The sequence below is a fragment of the Lathyrus oleraceus genome, chromosome 2 (assembly GCF_024323335.1).
Source record: "Lathyrus oleraceus cultivar Zhongwan6 chromosome 2, CAAS_Psat_ZW6_1.0, whole genome shotgun sequence".
In the NCBI taxonomy this organism is placed as follows: Eukaryota; Viridiplantae; Streptophyta; class Magnoliopsida; order Fabales; family Fabaceae; genus Lathyrus; species Lathyrus oleraceus.
This window is the reverse complement of record NC_066580.1, coordinates 371,177,479-371,195,211: the sequence shown is the minus strand read 5'-3', so window position 1 is coordinate 371,195,211 and position 17,733 is coordinate 371,177,479. Positions and strand designations below refer to the sequence as shown.

The 17,733-nt window shown below is 35.2% G+C and overlaps 1 protein-coding gene across 1 annotated transcript; it reads right to left on the bottom strand.

The window, feature by feature from the left end:
* Window positions 1-12,429: 12,429 nt before the first annotated feature.
* LOC127121441 (ribonuclease S-4-like) lies at window positions 12,430-13,360 on the bottom strand. Its single transcript, XM_051051931.1, has 2 exons — window positions 12,752-13,360; window positions 12,430-12,650 (listed from the first exon to the last, which is right to left on the bottom strand). Exons 1-2 carry the CDS (start codon window positions 13,007-13,009, stop codon window positions 12,483-12,485), a joined length of 426 nt encoding a protein of 141 aa, XP_050907888.1. The 5' UTR covers window positions 13,010-13,360; the 3' UTR covers window positions 12,430-12,482.
* Between the last annotated feature and the right edge of the window lie 4,373 nt (window positions 13,361-17,733).

The following is a 17,733-nucleotide window of genomic DNA, read 5'->3' as shown; positions in this document are numbered from 1 at the left end:
CCATTATCAGTGATAAACTCATGCATCCCTTGAAATTTCAACAGCTCATGGAAGGTGAAAGTAATAGGTGTGAAGGATTTTAGGTTCACATACTTACCCTTGAGAAGATGTCTGACCCTGACCTTGAAATCCATTATTCTCTTCTTTGCTGTTTCCATTTGCATCTCTTCCTCTTCACTGCTTGATGCTGACACAGGAGCCTTTCCCTTTCTTGGAGGAGCCATGGAAGAAGACGCAGATACTAGGTTTTTGAGAGGGATTTTCGGAATATGGATTTGGAGAGTTTAACAAGAGGGTGAGGTTGAGTGGAGTTTAATGGGGCTTTAATGATACTCAAGGAGTTTTAAAGTTGAAGGAGTGAGATGAGGGTGTTTATGGTGAGTCAAAGTAGGAAGAATAAGAGTTATGAGGTGTTGGTAAGGAGTAAAGCACATGCACCAAACATAAAAACGCATACCACAATTTTAAAATTAAAAGCTTTAAACATTTTGTACTTAAAAATTAACGCAGAACTGCTGTCTGGGAAGCGTTAACCGGTTAACCGATTCCGTTAACCGGTTAACGAGCTAAAATTTTCAAAAAATAATAAAAAAACAGCAGCTCTGTTTTGAAGAAATGGGAAAAGATTTTCACAAAAAAAATTCACAAAGTATTAGCACTTATCAATACGCAACTTTCGATCAAAAAATATTTTGAAACCGATAATTTTCAGACATACGAAAATAAGAAAAACTAAAAACTGCGAAAAAGGAGTGCTAGCATAACATAACACAAAAGTGACAATATGCATATTTTAAGCTACTATAATACATAACAAGCAATTTTAAGAAAAGGTTAGATGTCACCTTCATTGAGAATACCAAGTTCTCGCCGAATCTTGAAAAATTGCTCTTTAGCCAATGGTTTTGTGAATATGTCGGCAAGTTGGTTATATGTATCCACGAACGTAACATCTACATCTCCGTTAAGCACGTGATCTCGGAGGAAATGATGTCGGATATCTATGTGCTTTGTCCTTGAATGCATGACCGGGTTCTTTGTGATGTTGATGGCACTTGTGTTATCGCATCGAAGAGGAATGCAGCCGAGATCTACACCAAAATCAAGAAGTTGTTGCTTAAGCCATAAAATTTGTGCACAACAACTGCCTGCTGCAATGTACTCCGCTTCGGCCGTGCTAAATGCGACACATGCTTGCTTCTTGCATGCCCACGACACTAGTGCATTCCTGAGAATGTGATAAGTACCACTTGTGCTTTTCCTATCGGTCTTACATCCTGCATAATCAGCGTCAGAATAACCAAACAAGGAACATATACTACCTTTTGGATACCATAGTCTGACGTTCGTTGTTCCTTTGAGATACTTCATAATCCTCTTCACGGCGGTGAGATGCGATTCCTTCGGATTTGCTTGAAAGCGTGCACACAAACATACACTAAACATAATGTCAGGACGGTTTGCCGTCAAATATAGTAATGAACCAATCATACCTCGATATTTTGTGATATCTATTGAAACTCCGGATTCATCTTGATCAATGTACGTTCCGGATCCCATAGGAGTGGACATCACTTTGCAACTATCCATATCGAATCTTTTCAACAATTCCTTGCAATACTTGGATTGGTTGATGAAGATGCCATCCTTTGTTTGCTTGATTTGTAGTCCAAGAAAGTAGTTCAATTTTCCCATCACAGACATCTCGAATTCTCCTTGCATCATAATTGAAAACTCTTCGTAAAGATCTTTGTTTATTGAACCGAAGATGATGTCGTCGACATAGACTTGAGCCAATAAGGTGTTACCCTTGATCTTATTTACGAACAAAGTCTTGTCAACCTTTCCTTTTACAAATCCCTTTTCACATAGAAAGTTGCTGAGGTGGTCATACCATGCTCTTGGTGCTTGCTTTAAGCCATATAGTGCTTTCTTTAACTTGTAAACATGTGAAGGATTCTTGAAGTCTTCAAAACCCGGAGGTTGTTTGACGTAGACTTCTTCATTGATATAGCCATTTAGGAAAGCGATTTTGACATCCATCTGAAACAATTGAAAATTCATAGAACAAGTATAAGCAAGTAGTAATCGAATTGCTTCTAACCTTGCTACTGGAGCGAACGTCTCATCAAAATCGATTCCTTCCTCTTGGTTGTATCCTTGTGCGACCAATCTTGCTTTGTTACGAACTATGATCCCATTCTCATCAAGTTTGTTCTTGAACACCCATCTTGTTCCTATGATGTGCTTGTTGTTCGGTCTTGGTACAAGATTCCAAACTTGATTCCTTTCGAATTGGTTGAGTTCTTCTTGCATTGCTACTATCCATTGATCGTCGCCTAAGGCTTCATCGACTTTGGTTGGTTCTATTTTGAGATACAAAATCCATGTTGAGACAAGCATCCTTGAGATTTAGTCGAGTTGCAACGCCTTGGCTAATATCACCAATAAATTTATCGATCGGGTGATCTCTATGAGTTCTCCATTCTTTCGGTAGATCATGATGTTCTTCAATGATTGGTGAGCCATCTCCTTGTGGTATTGGTTGAACATTTGAAACTTCCTTTTGTTGTTGTGACATATCTATTATATCATCATCATCAACAACAATAATGTCATCCTCTTTCGAGGGGTTAGTTTCATCAAAAGATACATGCATTGATTCTTCAATAGAAAGAGTTCTTTTATTGAAAATTCTAAATGCCTTACTAGATAGGGAGTAGCCAAGGAAGATACCTTCGTCGGATTTCTCATCGAACTTACCAAGGTTGTCCTTACCATTGTTGAGGACAAAACATTTGCACCCAAAAATGTGAAAGAAAGATATATTGGGCTTCCTTCCTTTGAATAGCTCATACGGAGTCTTTTTGAGAATCGACTGAATGTTGACACGGTTGCTTACAAAACATGTTGTGCTAACTGCGTCCGCCCAAAAATATTTAGGAAGGTTGGAGTCACTGAGCATTGTTCTTGCGAGCTCCACCAGAGATCTATTCTTTCTTTCTACGACACCGTTTTGTTGTGGTGTTCGTGGTGCGGAGAAGTTGTGGGAAATTCCGTGCTCTTCGCAAAATTCTTCAAAGAATGTGTTTTAGAATTCTCCACCGTGGTCACTTCTTATGGAGGTTATTGTGAGGGACTTCTCGTTTTGAATTTGTTTCGCATACTTCTTGAAAGCATCACTTTTCTGCACTAGAAACAATGTCCAAGTATATCTAGAGAAATCATCAACAATAACTAAAGCGTAAACATTATCTCTGAAGCTTTTCGTTCTTGATGGACCGAAGAGATCCATGTGCAAGAGTTGAAGTGGCCTAGACGTAGATACAACATTCTTGGATTTGAAAGTTGACTTGGTTTGCTTTCCCTTTTGACATGCGTCACATAGCTTATCCTTGATGAACTTAATCTTTGGAAGACAAACAACTAGATCATGCTTTATCAACTTGTTCATGTGCTCCATGTGTATGTGAGCGAATCTTTTATGCCATAGCCAAGCCTCGTTGTTGTTCGTCATTAAGCATTTTACCTTCAAGGAAGAGTCATCAAATGAAGTCATAAAAATATTATTAAACCTTTTACCTTTTAGCAAAATGTCATGGGTGTCTTCATGTTCTATTACACATTCATCCTTTGTGAAGTTGATTCGGAACCCTTTGTCACACAACTGACTTATGCTAAGTAGGTTGTGCTTTAGGCCTTCAACATAAAGGACATCTTCGATAATGGTAAAAGGAGGTGCTCCAATGGTTCCTACTCCAAGGATCTTTCCTTTATTGTCATCATCGTATGTAACATATCCTTTGGCCTTTAAAGATAGATGTGAAAATTTGTTGACATCGCCCGTCATATGCTTTGAACAACCGCTATCAAGATACCATTGATTCGAAGTTGTCTTCAAGCATACCTACAAAACAAAATCAAGTTTTGTTAGGTACCCAAATTTCATTGGGTCCTTGGTAGTTAGTACCCTTTTTAACCCACACATAATGCCCTTTTGCAACGCCAAAGTTTCGCACGTAACAAGCATTAGGTGTGTGGCCTTTGATTCCACAGTAAAAACAAGTGGGTTGAAAATGACTTTTATATCTAGGAACATAATTCTTCTTCTTAGAAATCATTTTCTTTTTATGACTTTGATGCACACTTTTAGAATTGTTTACTTTCTCTTTAATAACTTGTTCACTTGCTTTAAGAAAAATGGTCTCATTTGTGTTTGGTTTGGAAAACTTAGAATATCCTAATCCACTTTTATCATTAGAATATCTTTGGTGCTTAAGAATTTCCTCCAAGCCAATTTGACCTTTTTCATATCTTTCTAAAACTCTTTTAAGTTCAACAATTTGGAAAGATAAAGACTTACAATTCTTACATACAAGACTTTGTTTTTCATCCATCAACTTTTGTTTTTCACTTTCAATATATTTTTTCAAAGCAATATTTTTTTCTTATAAGGATGAATTTTGTTTCTTTTGGGATGAAATACTTTTATACAACGTCTTGCATTCTTTTAAAAGTTCATCTATAACATCTTCTGCGTCATTGTCATAAACTGAAAAGTTGCTACTAACCTCATCGATTTCTTCATCAGAGTGATGTGAAGCCATAAGAGCCATGTTCGCACATTCATCGCTTTCCGATTCCGAAGATGAACTTATCTCATTATCGTCCCAAGCAACATAATCCTTTTTGTTTTTGAATTCCTTCTTGCCTTTGAATCCTCCTTTCTTTGCAAGTTTCGGGCAATCCGGCTTTATGTGACCTTACTGTCCACATTCATAACAAGTGACGTCTTGCATTGATGTGGATGCTTCCTTTTTCCTGAAATGTTTATTCTTTTTAGGATAAGAGGAATTTTTATTTTTATTAAAAAACTTACCAAGCTTCTTCACAAGAAGCATAAAGTTCTCATCTTCGGACGTCTCATCATCTTTGTCATTTTTTGAATCAACCTTTAAGGCAATTCCCTTGGACTTCTTTTCTTGACTTTCGTGCTTCTCGAGCCTTCCAAGTTCCAATTCGTGTTCTTGAAGTTTGCCAAATAGAGACGCGGATGTCATCGTTGAGAGACTCTTCTTTTCCGAAATAGCGGTCACCTTCGGTTGCCATTCTCTTGTCAAAGATCTTAGGACTTTCAGGTTGAGATCATCATTGGTGAAGGTTTTACCGAGAGCAATCAAGTGATTTATTAGATGGACGAATCTCTTTTGTAAGGCAACTATAGATTCACCGGGCTGCATGCAGAATATCTCATATTCTTGACTTAGAGTGTTTAGCCTCGATCTCTTCACTTTGGCGGTTCCTTCATGTGTTTCTACCAAGGTGTCCCAAATTTCCTTTGTCGATTTACATTGAGATATACGAAAGAACTCGTCCATACTAAGAGCGCTTTGGAGTATGTTGATTGCCTTCTTCTCATTCAGAATCTTTTTCCTATCATCTTCGTCATAGGTGTTTTACAATTTTGCGGTACCAACTCCATTCACCACATTCACCGGTTTGTGTGGACCTTCTTCAACTGCTTCCCATATACCTTCTCCTTGGGCCTCAAGATGTGCCTTCATTCTGATTTTCCAGAAATCGAAATATTCTCTAGAGAAGAGTGGGGACTTGTTGCTACTTCCACCATCTTTAAAAACCGGGTTTATGCTTGCAGAAGCCATGCTGGATCTCTAGGAACAAGTTACCTATAACTTGCTCTGATGCCAATTGTAAGTTGTAGATGCGCCTAAGAGGGGGGGTGAATTAGGTGGTAAAACTTTCTTCGATCTTGTTTCCGGTTCTTCGTTATTTTTCGTTTAAGTGCTGAAAAATAAATTGCGGAAAGTAAAAACACACCGGAATTTATAGTGGTTCCCTTCACACTCTGAAGGTACTCCACTCCCCTTTCGACTCGAAAGAGATTTCACTATAGTTAGAATTATTGTACAGCCTACTCACACCAATGGTGATGCTTACTATCTAACCTATAGATAATCAAGTGTGCAAGAACAATCCTCTTGCAACACCAACCCTTGTATCCAACAATCCTGGATCACAAGTCAAACAGAAATAAATCTTCTTTGATGATTTGAATAAAGTGTAGTACTATCAATCTTCTCTTGATTGATCTTCTCCTTAGATAAATAATTCACTCAATGAATAATATATAAGTGTTCAACAATAAAGGGAATGAGATGAAACAAGAATGTTTAAAAAGTTTCTTCTCAAAAATTGGTTATGAACACTTTTATGAGAAATTGAAAATATGAAAGAGTGATTATCTTGAGTTTTTTATGAAAGTTCTTGGAGGTGAAATTTCATTTAAAAAATCCAGAATTTATATTGATCAAAACACCTTTTCAAAGAGGTATAATTTTCATCATAAAAATTAGTGAAAAGGTATAAGTATTTGAAAATATTTTTCATGAAAAGAGGCCAAGAAAAACTGAAACGAACAGTGTTAACCGGTTAACCAAATGGGTTAACCGGTTAACGCATATAATGTTAACTTGAGAAGTTCAAAAACAGGGCCTTTAACCGGTTAACCCATATGGTTAACCGGTTAACACTGTTGAAACACAGAAAAATATTTTAAGAAAAATGTGTTTTTCATTTCAACATGTTAACAAATGGTTAGGTTAAATATGGAAATGCAAAACATGATTGTTGAACACTTGTATACTAATTTAAGAGTGAATTAGATATACCTTAGAAGTGATTCAACATATTTGCAAAAATGTTGGCTTGATAATGAAGCTTGAACCAAATGTTGCTATGCATATGTGGCTTGATTAACTTGATGCTTTGCATTCTCTTGAAGCTCTTATCTTTTTGCATTGATACATGTTGTCTTCATCAAAATTCTTTTGGATTGAAGCATGCTTCTACACACATTTCACCTTCCGATTGGTGAGTGTATTGTCACACTTGAGGACGTGTACATGTTGTTGGGTCTCCGTATAGACGGAAAGGCAGTGAATGGGTAAGTTAACCAAGACAACAATATATGCAATGAATTATTGGGTGCTCATTTGTTAGACGACGAAACTGAGGGAGACACATCCGGTCAAGCAAAGGGGCAAGGTATAAATTTAAAATATCTTAAACAATATTATACCAGTATAGTATTGTCCGACGATTCAACCGAGTATGAGAAAATAATAAAATCTCGGTGTTATATTATGATTTTATTTGGTAACTTTTTGTTTCCAAAAAGTACAGGTAATTCTGTGAATATAATGTATTTACCTTTATTACGCAACATTAATAAGGTAAACACTTATAGTTGGGGTTCAGCTGTGTTGGCCCATCTATATAGTGCAATGTGTAGAACTGCAAAAAAGAATAATTGTACTTTTTTTCATGTGCTTATTTGCTTCAAGCTTGGGGGTGGTCTAGAATGCCGTCGCTCGCCCCGATAAATGAGCGTCCATTCGTGTTCCCCTTTGCAACCAAGTAAGTCTAACACTTTACCATTCACCATTTAGTTAATTATATTTATTATTAAAATTAACAGTAAATAATATTTTTCACTTCTTTTTATTATCTTAGGTGGTCAGTAAGGGGAATGAACTACAATAGATGTCCGAAACACGCTATTGTAGTCTATCGAAATCTATTAGACCATATTGGACATGATGATGTAATACTCCTACCAAACAATATTTTAATTTAAAAATACTTCTCAAATTATTTTCCATCTAACGATTTGGTATTTTTTTTCCAGTTTATTTGGAGGCCATATCTGGGTCTGAATTATGATGTGAACCATGACGATGTTGCAGTCTGGACAGTGAAGACACCGATTATCCGATTCACTACAGTTGAAATCCACCAAAGTGACCGGGTCAAACTGCAGTTCGGAATGCTACAACATATTCCAGAATCTCCCACGTGTTTGGGGAATTGGCTTCAAAAAAGGGTCGATGCACAGTGGGATTATTCTGATTGGAGAGACTTTGCAAAAGACATGTGTCGTCAATGGAGGAATCGACGACAACACATCTTGAACGAACCAGTCATCCAAGGTGCAAGACCGACTCAATAATATATGGCATGGTTTAGGTCTGTAACAACTCAGCAATTTGTATCTGAGCCACGGTATTTGATGGATTCGCGCCAACTTGCTTCGTCATCGTATGCCCCACATCAATTCACCAACCAACACCAATGTGAACTCACCCAAACCTAACAACCAACCACACAACATCAACCGACCACATACACACAACAACCACACACCCAACATCGCAACCCGTTCATGCCAACCACCCAACAACAAACCATCCAACGTCGCAATCCATTCATACTACCCACCCAAACACAAAACCAAGAATCAAACCCCCGCAACCACAACCGTCTATAGCTCAGATGATTCTTATGGGTCACGTCATCGTAGCCCCCCACCAATTAACACCCAACCACTGTTTAACTATAGTACGCCCCAGGAACCATTGCTTCGTTTTCAAAACGACTCAATGGCCCAATTTGGGCAACTGTACCGTCCCCAATTCACCTAACCCCAATGCCCTAACTACGATGACATGGGCACCAAACTCCATTACGGAAGCGTCATTGGCCAGAGCCCTTCCGCCGGACCTTCCAATCAGTCATCGCTCGATCAGGTCAGCACCCAAAGACCACAAATACCTCAAGAAAATCGTGGGAGACCTCGGAGACAAACTAACACACTGGGATGTGGAACCGGGGGACGTTATAATCGGGCGGGTCATTAGGTTTTTGGTCTTTCCAATGTAACCAATTATTAGATATTTAATGAATTCATTTTTTTTCATTATTATTTCTTATGTATTAAATAATAAATATTAAATATTAAAAACAAAAAATATTTAAAAAAATTAAATAACTAAAAAAAATTTAAAAAAATTAAAAAAAAAATACTATGAGGGGGTGTATGCGCCAGATGAATTGGCGCATACCATACAAAACACACAAAGGCGCCAGAGGCATTGGCGCCTCCTCTTGGAGAGCCAATGCAGGCGCCACAAGCATTGGCGCCTCTTCATGAGACCCAACGCATGTGCCTCAATGCTTCTGACGCCTCCTCTTAAAGGTATGTGGGTACGCCAATTCATCTGGCACATCCTCTACCAAACCTGATTATTTTGGTTTTTTTTTTTGAAAAATTGGTTATTTTCGATTTTTTTTGAAAAACTTGTTATTTTAAAAAAATCCTTCGCAAACTAACAATCAAATATGTATATGACATATTACTCATTGGAAACGATGTCCCTACCCTGCAACAAGTAAAGACGTGGTTGGGGAAATGTTTTTTTATGAAGGACCTAGGTGAAGCAGTCTATATATTAGGAATCGGTATATATAGAGATAAATCATAAAAACTGCTTGGCCTAAGTCAGAGTACATACATAGACAAAGTGCTGAGACACTTTAATATGCATGATTCCAAGAAAGGATTTATACCTATGCAACATGGCATGTCTCTATCAAAAACAAAATCCCCTTCAACTAAGGAAGAAATGGATCGCATGAATAAGATTCCATATGCATATGCAATAGGATCTATCATGTATGCCATGTTATATACTCGACCAGATGTCTCGTATACTTTAAGTGCAACGAGTAGGTACCAATCTGATCCCGGTGATGCTCATTGGGTAGGTGTCAAGAATATCCTTAAGTATTTGAGAAGGACTAAGGACTCATTCTTGATATATATGGAGGTCAGGAAGAGCTTGTTATAATTGGAAACATCGATGCTAGCTTCCAGATAGATAAGGATGACTTTAGATCGCAATCTAGTTATGTGTTCTGCTTAAACAGTGGCGGTATGAGCTGGAAAAGTTCAAAGTAAGATACAGTTGTTGATTCTACAACCGAGGTCGAGTATATTGATGCCTCAAGTGCGTCAAAGGAAGTTGTTTGGATCAAAAGGTTCATTAGTGAACTTGGCATAGTTCCTAGCATTGCGGATCCCGTTGATGTCTATTGTGATAATAATGGTGCTATCACACAAGTTAAGGAGCCTAAATCTCACCAACGATCCAAACACATAATTAGGCGTTATCACCTCATTCGAGAGATAATATATATAGGAGATGTGAAAATATGCAGAGTACCTACACTTGACAATATTGTTGACCCACTGATAAAGCCTCTTGTGCAGTAGAAGCATGATGGTCATACTAGATCTATGGGTATTAGGGGTATGCCTGATTGGCTCTAGTGCTAGTGGGAGATTGTTGGTGTGAGCACTAGAGGTCAATACTTGTGGTACTTGTATCGAATTATTTATTAAAAATAAAAGGATTTTTCTTTATTATGTTTGTTTAATAAAGTCCCTAGGATAGCTAGTCCGTTTAATGTATCAAGCGTTGGGACTTCAGGTTACATTTGAGAGATGCATATCAGGATACACCCAAATAATATAGGGAGATGCATCTTCAGACCAATTTTTGTTAAAAAAATGGGTGGGTCCTAGAATAGTGCATTTTAGTGTGATACAGGTGCGTCTGAAGATGCATCTTCAAATACATGAAAGGCATTTTCGATTTTTCAGGGGTGTGGATGCATATATAAGGGTGTAATGAGAACTTCCCTTTTCCTTATTGGTAAATATGAACCTAACTTTTCAGAAATAATTGAGTTTAGTCTTTATGTAATTACAAACCCCGCCTTAAAGGCTTATCTCTTCTTCTTTGTCGTCGAGCATGCATGCTAGGATTTTGTATTCAATTTAAAAATCTACTTTTTTAAAACAACAATCATTTTCCAAATTAATGTATTTCTTTTTCATCGCCAAGGACCCTTTAAGATTTTGATCCTCGTTTGCGTCCATTAACTCGTTGCATTACGCTAGGATTCTTTATGAAAGACAATTAAGTCTAAAATTAATAGTTAATAGAGGCTAATTCTTACAACAATGTTCGAATGAATGGTATGATTGAAAAGATTCAAAACGCAATGTCTTTTTTGAATGAATTTAGGTTCAAATGCAGTATCGAACTTTCTATAAGATGACTAGAATTTTGATACACAATACCAGTAAAAAGCGTCGTTATTTTGAGCGTAGCGTTGTCAAAATGTTGTACCAGCTTTCGTATCGAATAACAAAAATTCCAATATACAATATTGATATAACGGCGTTATACTAGATATTTAACAGATTTGATTTGAATCATGGTACAGGACGTGTCACATATATTGGATGATAAAGAAACTTGAAAACTAATGAGTATCATATTATCGATACACATTGAAAAAAGTGATCCATCAAAATGCACATTTCAATACATGCAAGTGTGCAACTTTGACTATCATAGTGAAGTTTCATTGTAATCTAACTTCTTTGTAGGAAATATATAAGGGTGGGGATTGAGCGAGTCTCTTTGATATGAACTCCATCCTTCAAGCATCAAGAGTTTTTGTGTACATATGCCTCAACAAGGGTTTGGGGGCAACTGCTTTGGACCGATCTAAAAGATTTTGGAGGCCCTAAGTCACCATATCAATCCGGCATGCGATCTAATAAAGGTTCCACTTATCCTAGAATATTTTTAATCAGTGAAGATACTTCCTTTTATGATCCAAAGAGATCCAAATCCAAAAGCACATCCAACGACAACATGCAAAGGACAACCAACAAATGACTAGTTCATTGATTTCCCCTCTCTTTCTAAAAAAAACATTTATCAATAATGTTATGAACTGAGGTACTAATAACACAAATAAATATTTGATTTTGTGCATAATTGATGTTGATAATTAATTATAAAATATGACTTTAATTGAGATTGAAAAAATATGCAAATGGCTATATTCTAGAACAGTTGAGTAATCAAAGAAATTATGATGTTGCAAGTTTTAAATCCAAAATTTCCATATTGTGTAATGCACTAATAGTTATATTAAAAAAAACTCTTTAACTTGCAACATATTTGCTTTGAAAGTGTAACTCGTTTATTTATATTTTTAATATTTTCAATAATGTTACGAACCGAGGTACTATAAACACAAACAAATATTTGATTTTGAGCATAATTGATGTTGATAATTAATAAAAAGAGAGGTGTTTTTCTCCTACATGGCTCTTACTACCCAGATGTGTAACATCACATTCTAAATTCAAAACACTTCCAACATTTGATAAATCAACTTGCAAAATTGAGCATGATGACGATCTAGAAAAAATACTAAGACAATCCAAATTGATTATTTGAAAAGAGACACCTATGACACACAAATATTCATTTCAAATACACGACAAACTATAAAGGATGTCATTAGTAACCGTAACAGAGAAAGTCAATCATATATTATTCACTCTGCGATAAATACTTATAATATATATAAAAAAATGATTCACCAAAATGCACAGTTTAATAGTTATAAGTGTGCAACTTTGACTCACATGTTATTGGAGAAATTATTATAGATTGTACTGTTGATGAGAGATGTATCATAAAGGATTGCATTATCAGGGACAATTTTGGCGGTTTTAACAAATCTAGATCCTATTCTTAAAGCCGCCAAAATTGCCCCTGATAATGCAAAGGCATAGTTGGATAATGTGAGCATGTGCCATGTACATTCCATTGAACACTCCAAAAGTCATAGTTATCTCCATGTAAATAGAAATTCGGCCAAAACAAATCTAGATCAGTCCTGAGATTTACGGGAATATCACGCTGAAAAGATATATCTTTTAGTGTTAATAGTAATTAAAATAATAATGACTTCTATGTTGTTAATTAATAATCCAACCAAATAAGTAGGGAAATTTACTCACCTCTGGTAACATACGCACTGGTAGACTTTTGCTAGGGACAATGCACGCTCTCGGTTGTTCTCCATTAATATTGGAGGGCCACAGCCCGTGGACACGAAAAGTCGTATCGTGAATCGAACTCGGGCGGCATTTTTTAGTGGAAAATATACAAAAAGATGGTGGCCACTGCATACTGAGTGTGTAGTAATCGAATGCAGCAACATAGCAAGACATTACGAACAATAAGAAAATCAACAAGTAGTGGATCATCTTAGACATGATTGAATTCAAGTGTTTGTGTTTGTGAAAAATACAACTTAGATTTTGGGTTTAAATAATAGTTTATGATAAAGCAAAACACATTCAAACTTCTAGTTAAGGAAGAGGTTTTACTTAGGTTCTTTCTAATCACAAAGGTGGTATCTAAGAAACTATGAGCCTAACTTCTAATTAGAAAACACAAAAATAATTTTTGTCTTGTTTTTCAAATAAGAGAATGCAGAGAGTATTACAATGCTATTTATTTTGTCAAATCTAGCTTCATTACACCTACTACCCTTTCATGAATAAACAACAATATTATTACCGGTTTCTAACTCAATATTAGATTAGATGCCTACCCTCATTCAAGTGGTTCACAAATTTCATTTTTTTTTATTAATAGTTTAATTTGTATATCATGTTCGTGTAAAATATTGATATATTGCATCACAACTAATTTTTTATATCACTTTTGTGATTCATTCAATTTTACCTCTTTTAACTATTTATCTAATATAATTAATTCAAACATTTTAATAAAAATTACTTTTACTTTTGAAATGATTTTTTTCATTGTATTTTTAAATTTGCTAATAAAATAATCAATTAAGATTAAAATTATTTTGTGTTCACAAGAGTTTGAAGTATTTGTTTGATCAGAAGGATCTGTATTAATAATAAAAAGATTCCACAAGATTTGTTGTCATGTGGCCCCAACGCTGACCGCTGTCGTATACCCTAGTCCACTTCTCCAACGGAATACTATCGATCCATCGAACCGCATCTTCGTTCGACAATTTTATTTTCTCGCGGTAGTGTTTGAAAGAAGGTTCTGATAATGCGTAACCTGCATTGACAACCTTCTTACGCAACGTCTTATCTTTGATTTCCCGCATGAAATTCTGAGCAATATGTCTAATACAAAACACATGCGTCGAATGAGGATTTTGCCAGCCATTGTCAATGTTATTATATGCACTGATGATTGAGGGGTGTCTATCAGAGATCAAACACAATTTAGGCTGAGGTGCAACGTGCAATCAGAGATTTCTTAGGAAAAAACTCCATCCCTCAGCAGTCTCCCCTTCAACTAGGGCAAAGGCGGTCGAAAAAATATTGTTGTTCCCATCTTGTGCCACTGCCATTAGTAACGTTCCTTTGTATTTTCCATACAACCATGTACCATCAATTTGTATAATTGGTTTACATAAAGAAAAAGCTATGGTACACGGTTGATACGCCCAAAATAGACGGTGAAATATTCTATTTCCAACAGCACATGTACCATCTGGTGTATATGCGGGCAATGTTTCCATCTTGAAAATTATCCCGGGAGCATAGTGTTTTAGAGTCAACAGGTATTTTGGAAGTTGTTTGTAAGATTCCTCCCAATTGCCAAACACTTTTTCAACAGCTTTTGTTCTAGCTATCCATGCCTTCCTATATGATGGAGTGTACTCGTACTCTGCCCTAATATGCGAGATTATTGTACTCACTTTTAACGACGGATTATCGCCAATGACAAACAATATTTCATCGCATATTAGCTGAGAGCTTAATTTACGATGATCCTGCATTGGGTATGTTAGCATGCATGTGTGATCTGGACCCATTGATCCAATCTCCTAAGACTCGCTCCTCTTCCGGTACGAAGCTGACAATCTAAAAAGGCAGTGCTCATTCGAACAATAAAATTTATACCTCGATGCGTCAGTTCTATCTACTCTGAAATCTGCTGATAGTTGTATGTGGAATTTCTTAATGGCTTTTACACATTCCTCTTTTGTGCGAAATATGTCTCCTTGTTTCAGAGATCCTTGCATTTGCACGTAAGGATTGTACCATACATCTGCCGAAGGTTCATCTGAACCCAAATTTAACCTTGTCATGTGTTGGGGTGGGAAATATACATGACTTGTTGGTATTAGTTCCTCTTCCTCTTCAGCGTTCACCATCGAGTCAACCATGATCTCAGGTTCCTCTTCTTCATCGTCTGGAACATTCACCTCAGCTTGTTCGTCATCAGTCTCACAAAACACTTGTGACCGATCAATGTACTGAGACTCCTGTTGTTGATGTGGAAATATATACAACACAAAACAACACTTAGGCGCCACTAGGAAGGGCGCCCCTTCCAATTTCCCTACACTAAGGCGCCAAGAGGAAGGGCGCCTCTTCCTTGCATGTGAGAAATCACATGTAGGCGCCAAACTCAAGGGCTCCTCTTCCCTTGCATGTGATTTCTTCACATGCGCCAAGAAGATTCCTCACATGCTAGCTTTCTCTTCCATGCTGAATTTTGTCATTCTCTTGTCTCCTCTTGCCTTTCCATGCAACCAATCACACTCTTTTTAGGTTCCAAACCTACTAACTTATTCATCTATAAATAGTCTCTCATATCAACAATATCAAATCATCTTCATCAATACTCAAGTATTTTCTTCTACCACATTTCTTTCATCTACCAAACTCAAGCTTCGCAAATTCAAATCATGTCTTTGTTGACTATGGGCGATGAACACAGAGGCACAATCGAGAATATCTTGGCATTTGTATGTTATCTCTCTCTTTTAGTTTCTATTTTTGGATTACTTCTAATACATATCTTCTTTGTGTTTTACCTTTGTAATCTCTCTCTTTTTAGTTTCTATTTTTGGATTACTTCTAATACATATCTTCTTTGTGTTATACCTTTGTAATCTCTCTCTTTTTAGTTTCTATTTTTGGATTACTTCTAATACATATCTTCTTTGTGTTATACCTTTGTAATCTCTCTCTTTTTAGTTTCTATTTTAGGATTACTTCTTATACATATCTTCTTTGTGTTATACCTTTATAATCTCTCTCTTTTTAGTTTCTATTTTTGGATTACTTCTTATAGATGTGTGTTTGTTGAGTATGTATTTCTTCTTCTAATTGTATTTTCTTATTTTTTTTGTTATTAGGATCCGAAACGGTTTAGATGCCGTGTACATGAATATGTACCCCACGATCCTTTAATAGAACCATATATTAGAGGATGTGGATTTGGAAATCTACTAAACATTGTTTCGTACTCGGTGGACTACAAGTTCATTCTGGCTTTGTTGGAGAGGTGGAAACCCAAGACCCACACATTTCACCTTCCGATTGGTGAGTGTATTGTTACACTTGAAGACGTGTACATGTTGTTGGGTCTCCGTATAAACGGAAAGGCAGTGAATGGGCAAGTTAACCAAGACAACAATATATGCAATGAATTATTGGATGCCCCTTTGTTAAACGACGAAACTGAGGGAGACACATTCGGTCAAGCAAGGGGGTAAGGTATAAATTTAAAATATCTTAAACAATATTATACCAATATAGTATTGTCCGACGATTCAACCGAGTATGAGAAAATAATAAAAGTTCGGTGTTATATTATGATTTTATTTGGTAACTTTTTGTTTCCAGAAAGTACAAGTAATTCTGTGAATATAATGTATTTACCTTTATTACGCAACATTAATAAGGTAAACACTTATAGTTGGTGCGTCAATGTTTCTGACACCTCCTCTTAAAGGTATGTGGGTGCATCAATTCATCTGGCGCATCCTCTACCAAACCTGGTTATTTTGGTTTTTTTTTTTGAAAAATTGGTTATTTTCGAAAAAAAATTGAAAAACTTGTTATTTTAAAAAAAATCCTTCACAAACTAACAATCAAATATGTAAAATTTCAGCTTGAATACTTCTTAATCATTTCTTTTTCTCTATTTTATTGTTATTTTTAATTTAAAAAAATTATTAAAATGTTTATGTACGTCTTTTATTAGAGGTCGTCTTTTATTACAGATCCTCTCTGAAATGTTTGAGACACATCTTGTATTCATTCAAATGAGTTACTAAATTAAACTAAATTATTTCAAAGAAATATTTAATAGACAAAATACTTTAACCATACGCTTTGTAAAAATAAAAAATATGATTAAATGATAATTAAAAATTAATAATATAATTAATAAATAATTAACAATTAGTAAAAAAGATCACAAACTAAAAACTGAAAATACGAAATTGGCAATTGCAAAATTAAAAATTAAAAATTAATAAATTTCATTTTGCCTTTTATAATTTTTCTTCGTCTTAAAGTTGATTTTACTTTATTATTCAAATTCTACTATCCACATATTTTAAAAATAGCCAAAATTAAAAACAAAAAACAACTCTAAAGATCAAACCCAAGACTTCTTGCTTTATTATTTTAAATTAAGAGAAAGACGCATTCACCACTCGGCCAATCAAGTTATTTTACTTATGTTCATCCTTTTATGTATTTAATATATATTTAAATATATAATTTTGTTTTTATTAATAAGACCTAATTGAACCTGCACATAACGACCCCGTTAATATTATTATAAATTTTTATTATTGTAGTGTGCCTTTTAATTATAGGCCATTTGTTTTTGCTTTAAAAAAATAATTTCTTTATTTTAAAAAATATATAAAAAATTAAAATACTAAGAAAAATTAAATATATGTTCTATAAATTAAAAAATTAATTTTGACATTCTTTAACATAAATATACATTACTGAAAATTAAAATATTATAAAAATTATATATTTTTAAAAAGATGTTTCTCAAAAATTATTTTATAAAAAATTATTCACAATAATTTTAAATTTAAGTAAACTTTTGAAATTATGATATTCAAAAATTATTATAATAAAATAATAGAATACCTAAAATAACACGTTAAAAAAAACTATTTAAATAA